The 9,846-nt window shown below is 44.4% G+C and overlaps 1 protein-coding gene across 3 annotated transcripts; it reads right to left on the bottom strand.

Annotated features, from left to right (window-relative positions):
• Positions 1-316: 316 nt before the first annotated feature.
• On the bottom strand, positions 317-8,927 carry LOC141564118 (chymotrypsin-C-like). 3 transcript variants are annotated; one of them, XR_012488579.1, is made up of 8 exons: positions 8,818-8,927; positions 8,120-8,211; positions 7,048-7,145; positions 5,012-5,134; positions 3,965-4,101; positions 2,457-2,614; positions 1,314-1,453; positions 317-441 (listed from the first exon to the last, which is right to left on the bottom strand). XR_012488579.1 is itself a non-coding variant. In XM_074306201.1 (8 exons), exons 1-8 carry the CDS (start codon positions 8,855-8,857, stop codon positions 427-429), a joined length of 801 nt encoding a protein of 266 aa, XP_074162302.1. In that variant the 5' UTR covers positions 8,858-8,927; the 3' UTR covers positions 317-426. The 3 variants fall into 3 exon arrangements, 2 of the variants coding, with proteins under 2 accessions (XP_074162302.1, XP_074162300.1); XM_074306201.1 differs by having other exon boundaries at positions 1,314-1,463; positions 2,469-2,614; XM_074306199.1 differs by lacking the exon at positions 317-441 and having other exon boundaries at positions 1,200-1,463; positions 2,469-2,614.
• Between the last annotated feature and the right edge of the window lie 919 nt (positions 8,928-9,846).

Consider the following 9,846-nt stretch of genomic DNA (forward strand, 5'->3'; position numbering starts at 1 on the left):
GCATAGGCTGCTGAGAAGAGAATAAACTAGAAGAAGGCTGAAAATTTAGGAAAAGGCCATTTTACAAAATGCAGCTTATATAGAATCCTAGAATAACAGGTCACCTCCCTGTGTGGATGTCAGTTTCCTTAGGTAGCTTAGGCTAGGTGATGATGAAGATCCCCTCCAAGCCCTAAATTTTAAAAGTTTATTAATCCTTCTGAATTTTTCTTGTAGGAAGGGGATTGTATGCTAGGGGGTGAGGACCCACTGGAGAACCCTGGCCGTGGGACCTGTCAGTGGAAACTTAAGGAAAGCATCCAGACAACCAAGTAACTGAGCATATAGACAGAAGAGGAGACTTTATTGAAAATCCAAGATGGGACTGAATGGGATGGTTTATTGGGAAGTATCCAGAAGATTCCCAGTGGAGAAGCCGGTGATCATTTAAAGCATCATTTTCTGGAGGAACAGAGAATAATTTGAAGACTGTCTTAAAGACTGTTCATGGGGTCCAAAAGACCTCAACACAGGACTCAGAAGACCCAAGCTTTTGTCTATTCTGGGTCATCTTTATTAACTGAATATCACTGGCTGCTACTCTCAAGTTATTGCCTTCCCTATCTTCCTCACTGACCTTTCTAACTCTTCACTTAGATCTTACCATTTCCTGAACCCTGAGCCCCTTTCCTAAACTCTTGTGTCCCCACAAACCCCACATCATCCACCCTGAGCCTCCATCTTATTTAAAATTTTTTTCCCCAAGTCTCCATCTTCTTGCTGAGCTCTCATTGGTTCAGTGAGCTTTCATGTCCTTATTGAGTCCACATCCTTCTATTGGGACCCCGACTCTTTACTGAACTCCAGTCTCCTCACTGAGCCCCTCTCATTTTACACTTAAACCCTACTCCTCCATAACTCTAGTCTTAGTCACTGACACCACTCCCTGCATTCACTGTGTCTTGTTTTCCTCTTTTGAATCCCCCTTACTGAATCACTGTGCATTTTTCAAATCTTATCCTATTCATTGAGCCCCTAGCATTCTTTTCTTTTTTTGGGACCACATTGCCTAACTGAGCCTTTATTCTCATTCCCAAACCCTTATCCCCTAACAGAACCCCAAAGACCTTCAAGTGAGTTTTCTATCCCTATAGTTAAGTCCCTATCATTTTCATTCTCCCCTACTCCTTCCCCGAACTTCAGCCCAATGTCCTCCCATATCCTATCAGACCCTCCATCTCCCTCACTCAGTTTAGTTTTTTTTTATTGTTGCTGTTGTATCGAAAAATGAATGGATAGATATACCAATGAAAAACTAAATGAGTGTAACCCACCTCATTAATCCAGTCAATGTAGGCAGAGACCCGGGTGAAGACTGTGGGCTTCTTGGCTGTGTTGCAGCCCAAGCCAGAACCAAAACTCACAATTCCTCGCACTTCCCAGGCTCCATTTGCCTCACAGTTCAGGGGTCCACCTGAGTCTCCCTATCCCCAAGAAATATGAGCGTTGGTCACCAAGTAACTTATAGACACCAAAAGAAGTTTCCTCCAATTATGACGTTATCTTGAAATGGCCTTGATTTTCTATGTGACCTCAGGTAATGTGTGCCTTGATTTCTCCAATCAGTCCCAGCTCTGATCTCTGAAATTTAGATTACTACTGAGATATAGGAGGGTGTCAGGGATTAACTCTGTTAGCATCTCAGTTTTCAGGTATTGGTGGTGGGGTTGGGACCGATGATGAGGTTGGAAATGATAGAAATGTTGGTGATGACCAAGATGATGATGCTGGTGGAGAAGGTGATGATGGAGACGATGTGTTGGTGGTGGTCCAATGAGATAATATTTGTAAAGCACTTAGAATTTAGTAGTATCCTATAGTATGTAGTATATACAATATGTATATATATATAATGTCTATATAGTGTCTACTATAGTATATAGTAGGCACTATATATAAACAATTATACTTTTCTCCCTTTCCCCAGTGATGGAGATGTAGAGTTGAGGGGAGCGAGGAAGGGTTGATGGTGACAAAGTTAGTGACATTGGTGGTGATACAAAATTAATGCTGTCAATGAAGAAGATAAAATGATTAAGGGGTTACTTACTGATGGGGTAATAAAGGCAATTTTTTACATTGCTGTTGTGTTCTATGGTTTGCAAACACTTTTTCTACACTAACATGATAGTGTGTGTCTCTTTGTGGGGCTGGTGAGGGGATAGGAGAGAATGATTGATTTTTGACATAGGGACATCAGTGATAATATTGGAAAATGTGGAGGGGCAGGAGGGATCAGTGTTTAAGCTTGCTCATGGCAGATGAAGCCTTATCTGTAGCCCCAGATCACTCGGGTTGGTTTCCCTACATTTTGGAAAGGGCTTCTGGGTCCTTGTCTGGAAAACAAAAGCTCTCTGCATCAGGACCACTTTCTCTCAGAAGACTCAGCCTCTTCCATCCCCGGCTAGCTGTTCAGCATGATGACTCACATTGCATCCTGAGATGACGCCATCTCCTCCAGCACACACCATGTTTTGGGTCACCATGCTGCCCCACCAGTCTTTCTGGGTGCATGTTGCGTGGTCCACTGCGGGCAGTAGGCCTTGCTGGAGGTTATCAGCAATGGGACCGTTGGCTGGGGAAAAAGAGAACAAATTACAACTGAGTTTTCTTCCCATGGTCCCAGAACCCAACTGCTCCACACTCTTATGGAATTGTCTGAAGGATGACTGGTTTTCAAGCACAGAGGGCTTGTAGAAACTCAAAGGAACTGTACAAAGTGAGAAGATCTGTATTACTAGGGAGGGAGATTTCAGAATATAGGTGACCTTATTCTTTGTAGGTTGACACTGGACCATTGTCCATTGTAGGAAATGATACAAAAAGTGTCAAAGCCGGGAGGGCTCTTAGAACAGAATCCAGAATATCAGAGATGGGATGACCATTAACACACAGAATATTAGAAATGGGAGGGCCTTAAGAATACAGGATGTCAAAGCTGGGAGAGCGCTTAAAACACAGGATGTTAAGGCTGGGAGGGCAGTTAGAACTTAGGATGTCAGAGCTCGGAGGGCCCTTAAAACACAGGATGTTAAGGCTGGGAGGGCCTTTGGAACCTAAGAAGTCAGAGCTCGGAGGGCCGTTAGGACACAGAATGTCAGAGCTGGGAGGGCCGTTGGAACAAAAAATATCAAAATGGGAGGGTCCTTAGAACAAGGGATGTCAGAGATGGGATGACCCTTAGCAAACAAAATAGTAGAGAGTAGAGGGCCTTAAGAATACAGGATGTGAGAACTGGGAGGGCCCTTAGAACAAAAATTTTGGAGCCAAAAGAGATTAGAACTGAGAAAATCAGAGTGGAAAGTGATCTTTAGTGATCATTCCAAGAAAACCCTTCCTTTTACAGATGAGAAAAGAATGATTTCCCCAGTCCCGCTGTCCTGTGATATGGCCGGACTCCCTTTGTAATGTTTGTGTTCTGTTCTAGGGGCTCCATTTTAGAATAGACATAACCAAAATAAAGCATGATCAGAATGATAAAAAGGGAGTCTGGACCCTTGCCTATGCTAGAATTCAGGAAGAACAGCTGTGGAACAATCTTTGTCCTGCTAGTCCTGTATCATTGTGGTGGAAGCTGCTGCTGCTGAATTCCCTTAATCCTGTCCCTGACTGATCATATGAGATTCTGGGTAGATGATTTAACTTCTCTCAGTTTCCTTACCCACACAACTGCATCGGTAATACTTGTATGTTACTGGGCTGCTGGGCAAATAAGTCAAAATGAGAGAGGTAAAGGTACAGGCACTATACACACAGAAGCTATATTTCTTCTCTGAGGCCTCTTCCTCTCGGAAGCCTGCCTTGATTAGTTAGCCCAGACTGCCTTCTGAGGCTCTGAGAGCTTGCTGGTCCAGGAGGGGAGTCTGAGGATAGGCTTTTTCCCAGAAAAGACGGCTAAATGGGGCATGGAAGGCCCAGCACTTACTCCAGAGGCGTCCCCAGCCAGTCACGTAGCAGGGATAGTCCTGGGACAGCAGGGAGTCCTTTGGGGGCAGGCAGGCCACCTGGATGGTGTCACTCAGCTCCACAGGCTCAGCCAGCTTGATGAGGGCGATGTCATTGCTAGGAGCAGAATTCAAGAATTCTGTTTTAGAACCCTGTGCTTATTAACACAGGGGGTTTGTTATTCTTTGTCATTTCAGCATGTCCAACAAGCCACGGCCCCGTGTTTTCTTGGCAAAGATACTGGAGGGTATCTCATTTGACAGATGAGGAAACTGAGGTAAACTGGGTGAGATGACCTGCCTAGAGTTACACAGCTGGGAAGTGGGTGAGATCCTTCTGACTCAGGCTCTCAATGTCCTTGTTGGGGGGAGGAGGAGCTGAAAAATGTCCCCGTCCCAGCCCCCAAGCAGCTTAGCTTCTACTGGGACAGGGTGAAAGCTGGTTCTGTTGGATGAGAGAGAGTGGAGGGGGAAAGATGGTGAGAATGTCCCCTCCTCTCCTCCTCCAGGTTAAAGGAGCTCTGGGTTAGGACTCACAAGGCTCATCTAGCTTGGCCACTGACTTGCTTTATGACCATAGATCTTTTTTTTTTGGCTGAGGCACTTGAGGCTAAGTGACTTGCCCAGGGTCACACAGCTAGGAAGTGTTAAGTGTCTGAGGTCATATTTGAACTCGGGTCCTCCTGAATTCAGGGCTGGTGCTCTATCCACTGCATCAGTGGATGCCTCAACTTGCCCATGTATAAAATGGAGACAAGAATTCCCACTTAACTTATGTCTGAAAGGCTCTGAAGGCAAAGCTCTGGGTAGTGCCTCCTATAAAAAATCCCCTATTATTATTATTATTATGGTTGAGCTGAAGCAGTGGGAAGGACATCTCAATAGGCAGGAGAGGACTGGAGCCGTTACAGCCCCCATCTGTCAGAGTCGGTGTTGTTGGAGATGCATGATATCATGGAGGCCAGTTTTGTGGTCCTCACCCTGAGGGCCGTCTCCACGTCCAGGGTACCAGCGTGGAGACTACTCACCGCACCAGGAGGGAGCTCCACTTCTCATGGACAAAAATGGTATCCACGGCCACGGCCACGGAGCCAGCCTCTTCCTCCACCAGGTTATTCTTGCCCAGCAACACTTGGTAGGTTTTGCCTTTGCTGTGGAAAGGGAATAGGGAGGGAATCTGGTTACATCTGGGCCCTGACCCATTCATGGCCGGTAAGCCTAATTCAATCCAATTCCACAAACATTTAGTCTACCTATCACCTTCACTGAACTCTGAGGGAAGAGAAGACATGAGCATTATCTTCCAATGCCTGGACTACCAAAAGGGAGGAAGGGTTAGATTTGGATCCTAACTGGGGCACCTAGGTGACAGAGACCTGAGCTCAAATCCAGTCTCACATACTTACTAGCTGGGTGTCCTTTAGCAAGTGACTTAACCCTGATTGCCAAACCACCCCTTCAAAAAAACCTGACCCTCCAAACCCAAACAAAAACTAATTAAATCCTAATAGAGAAAACTAAGATAAAGATATGGAGGTTATAAAAGGTAGATTTTTGACTCAGAAGCATCATGTTGTACCAAAAAACATATAATAGTTGAATTCAGGTTTAAAGACTTATTTTAACACATTACTAGCTGTGAGATTATAGGGCTCCATCTTTGGCCTGTACAACAGACCACCTGGGCAGAAAGCAGACCTCGATAAGGAGTTTGGGAAACATTATCTGCAACCTCCCTGGCACAGAGGTGGAGATTGTGAGTCCTCATGGAGGACTCCAATTATCCAAACATTTGCTGGAGCTCTGGTTTCTCCCAAAGTAGAGTGGCTGGTACATTTTTTACTTGACTTCATGGTAATTTCATCCTTCAAACTAATTTGTTTTCAAAGGGGAAATTCTATTTTTTCTTGCTTATTTTTATACCCTAGGACTCACCCAGGGTCACACAGCTAGGAAGGGTTAAGTGTCTGAGACCAGATTTGAACTCAGGTCCTCCTGACTTTAGGGCTGGTGCTCTATCCACTGCTCTACCTAGCTACCAGACTTTTTTCAATTCTTAATCAATGCTTGTTCTATCTATCTATCTATCTATCTATCTATCTATCTATCTATCTATCTATCTATCTATCTATCTATCTACCTATCTATCCATCCATCCTGACTGTTCATTTATCTATCTTTCTACCTGTCATCTATATTTATTCACCTTTTTATCTCTATTATATTTACCTTCCTATATTTATCATCTATTCTTCCTCATATACATATACACACACAAACATAGAGAGCATATAACACACACTTATATATATATGTACATGTGTGCATGTGTATGTACGTATAGCCATTCCTCTATTCAGAATCCCATTCTCCCCACCATCTATTGATGGATGAATGGATATATGTGAATAAGTAGACACGTGTTTATAAAAGGTAGAAATGAATAGATAGATAGATATAAATAGCACAGACATATGTATATGTGTATATATGTGTGAATATATGTCCATTCATCTGTTTAGAATCTGACTCTCACCACCAGATAATAGATGGATGGATGAATGGATGATAGATATTGATAAGAATATACGTGTTTATAAAAGGGATGGCTAGATACTATTAATAGATGGATAAATAGATAGCTATAAATAGGTAGCTATAGCAATGATTAAGAATCCACAAAATTCTAGGCCCTGACTTAAATGTTGGGGATAGAAACTCTAGCAAGCGTGAGGGTCCCTTTCCACATTCTACTGGTAGAACGCTGCTTCTAACAGAGAATTGATGAGGGTGGAAATGAGGGGACCTTTTGATAAGTCACTATCCCGTCTTAGGATTTGTAATAAACACTGAGCACCTGCTGGGGCTGTTGCAAAATTGCTGGGGCTGTTGGGAGCTGGTTGGAGCAGGAGCTTTTTGTCAGCTGAGAGTCTGTCTTGTTGTTCTCCTGTCAATGATGCTTGGGCAGCTTTCAGGTCCCATCATGGATGGAGGGGGGAGAGAGAGCCCCCCCCCCACATCCTTCTTCTGTGCAGTAGGATCCATGGTCCAGGGAACGACTCACCTGATGCAGTGGGCAGCAGTCAGGACGTGCTGGTTGGAGATCAGGGTCCCTCCACAGGTGTGTCTATAGGTGTCATCCTTGAGGTACTGGAGGGAGATCTGCCAGCAAGAGAGAGGGACAAGACTCAGGCAGAGCATTGAACCCATGCTGTTGTAACTTAAAAAGTCTCAGCCATTCTAGATCATAGCTTAGGAGGAAGGGACCCAAAGGGCATCTTGTCCGGCTTTCTCATTTTGCAAATAAGAAAAACTGATGATCAGAGGAGTAAAGCAACTTCAAGCAACTTAAAGCTACTGTTGATGGAATGGCAGGCCTGGGATTTGAACTCAACATTGTTTTCTCTGACTCTAGCACTTATACCTCACTATTTGTAGTGAACCACATTGCCAGTCTCCCTCTGTTTGGGTAAGGCTGGAGACTTCCTTAATAACTCACACACAGGGGCAGCTAGATGATGGGTAGAGCACCAGCCCTGGAGTCAGGAGGACCTGAGTTCAAATCTGGCCTCAGATACTTAACATTTCCTGACTGTGTGACCCTGGGCAAGTCACTTAATTGCCTCAGCAAAACAAAAATAAAAAGCAAAACCTTCAAGAAACCCTGATTTCAAGTCCAGCCTCTGAACCTTGCTGGCATGTAGCTCTGGGCAAGCCGAACCCTCCAAGGACACCAAACAACCCTCAAAGATGGTAAACTGCAGAGAAAGAGCCCATTTGTATTGGTGAAAGGAGCTGCCTCATCTGGAGTTTGCCGTATCAATCACTTCCCGAGCCCCTTCAAAGTCACCCTAAAGCACTGTATGTAACAAGTCTGTGTAGTACATAGAGCAATGATGAGTAGCCAATATTCTGTAGATTCAGAGGAAAGAGAAAGTGAGACAGAGTGAATGGAATTGGACTTTTAGGCTTCTGGAAAAATGGGATTTGAGGCTCTGTAAGCAATAAAGGTTTAGGTGGGCCAGAGGGTGGTCCCTGCTAATAAAAGGGGAGAAGTGGGACTGAGCTTAGGCAAGAGGGACTTTCTGACTCCAGGCCACCATTCTGCTCAGCCCAGCACACAATGGCTTCCTTACCTGCCAGGGCCAGCTGTGGGGCCTGGCGTCTTCTCCGCCCACCACCCTGGTGGTCAGGTTGGGCAGGTAGGTGGGGACGCCACAGCTGGAGGCTGGAAGAGAGATCAGAGACGCCTACATGAGTCACATCAAGAATGGGGGCCCTGGACAGCTGATGTGGAGATGGCCTGACTCTACCCCAATGGACCTTTTATTTATTATTTATTTATTTATTTATTTGTTTTTTAAAGCTTTTTACTTTCAAAACATATACAGGAATAATTTTTCAACATAAACCCTTGCAAAACCTTGTGTTCCAATTTCCCCTCCCCTTCCCCAAATCTCTCCCCTTGACAAAAAATCAATATACATTAAACATAGTAGAATATCTGTTAAATCCAATATATGCATCTATATTTATATAATTATTATACAATTATACAGGATAATTATATATCTTGTTGCACAAGAAAAATCAAATCAAGCAGGGAAAAATGAGGAAGAAAATAAAATGCAATTAATTAACAACAGAAAGAGTGAGGATGCTGTGTTGTGGTCCGCCCTCAGTCCCCACAGTCCTCTCTCTGGGTGCAGATGGCTCTCTCCGTCACAATATCATTGGATCTGGCCCTTTCTAAGGAGAAAGTACTGGTCTTAAAGACAGTCACAGAATAGCGTCTGGGAGGATCTGTGGACCAGCTCTCTGCCTTCCAACTTACCATAGCCCAGGACCGCAAGAAGGACGACAGAGACCAACATGATGCCGGTGTAGGGAGTTCGTGACCGATGGGGCCGGTTGCGAGGGTTCTTATAGACGGGTGTCTCAGCCTGGGACCTGAGCCAAAGTTGAGATCATTTCTTGGGGGAGCCAGAGTTCCTGATAAGGGTCTTGCCCTGACCTTCAGCTGATTACTGATTAATGAACTGAGAACTTCTAGGGCCAAGGAAACATTTCCTAAAACCCCTAGGAGGGACTGGGAGCCTCCAACTAGGAGGTAGCCTAGAATTCTAATAAGCAAATCTATTTACCACCTGTTTGTACAGAGTGTTGAGCTTTGAAGTCTAGATAAGATCCCTGCCTGGGAATTACCGATCTGCATCTATGGCAATGGCCTCCTCACTGGACTCTCTGCTTTAAGCCTCCCTCCCATAGGTCCTCCTTAAGTCTGCTCAGCCAATTTTAGTGACTACTAATTGCCATTACAATATTACAATCTAATGGAAATGTCTTTTAAAGTCTTCTGGGGGCAGGGACAGGCTAGGTGATGTAGTAGATAGAGCATCAGCCCTGAAGTCAGGAGGACGTGAGTTCAAATCTGGTCTCAGACACTTAATATTCACTGTGTGACACTGGGCAAGTCTCTTAACCTCAATTGCCTCAGCAAAAAGAAAAAAGTCTTCTAGCTTGTATTTCCTACCTCATTTATACATGGCACTACCTTCCCAGATGCCACAGTCTCTGCTGCTCCTACATGGCATTTCCCATCACTCTTGTCATCTCTCATGGCCAAAGGCAGCGCCTCCTCACCTTCCCCTCCTAGAATTCCTCACTTCCTTCAAGACTCAAGTTCCTTCTTCTATTTTCCAACCTCTGCTTAATAACTACATGATATTCATTTTCTATTTAATTTATATGAGAGGCAGTGTTTCATAGTGGTTACAGAGCTGACCTCGAGCTGGGAAATAGCTTTCTTTATAATTTCTTATATATGTTGAGCAAATCACCCAAATTCTTGGTGCTCTAGGTC

This window comes from Sminthopsis crassicaudata, chromosome 3, assembly GCF_048593235.1.
Source record: "Sminthopsis crassicaudata isolate SCR6 chromosome 3, ASM4859323v1, whole genome shotgun sequence".
In the NCBI taxonomy this organism is placed as follows: domain Eukaryota; kingdom Metazoa; phylum Chordata; class Mammalia; order Dasyuromorphia; family Dasyuridae; genus Sminthopsis; species Sminthopsis crassicaudata.

Bases quoted from the DNA above. Each gene is read 5' to 3' on its own strand.
- LOC141564118 (XM_074306199.1), bottom strand. From the start codon at position 8,857: ATGTTGGTCTCTGTCGTCCTTCTTGCGGTCCTGGGCTATG. The intron at 8,212-8,817 runs GTAAGTTGGAAG...TCTCTCTTCCAG, and splicing joins TCTTGCGGTCCTGGGCTATG to CCTCCAGCTGTGGCGTCCCC. The intron at 7,146-8,119 runs GTAAGGAAGCCA...TCTTGCTGGCAG, and splicing joins CCCACAGCTGGCCCTGGCAG to ATCTCCCTCCAGTACCTCAA.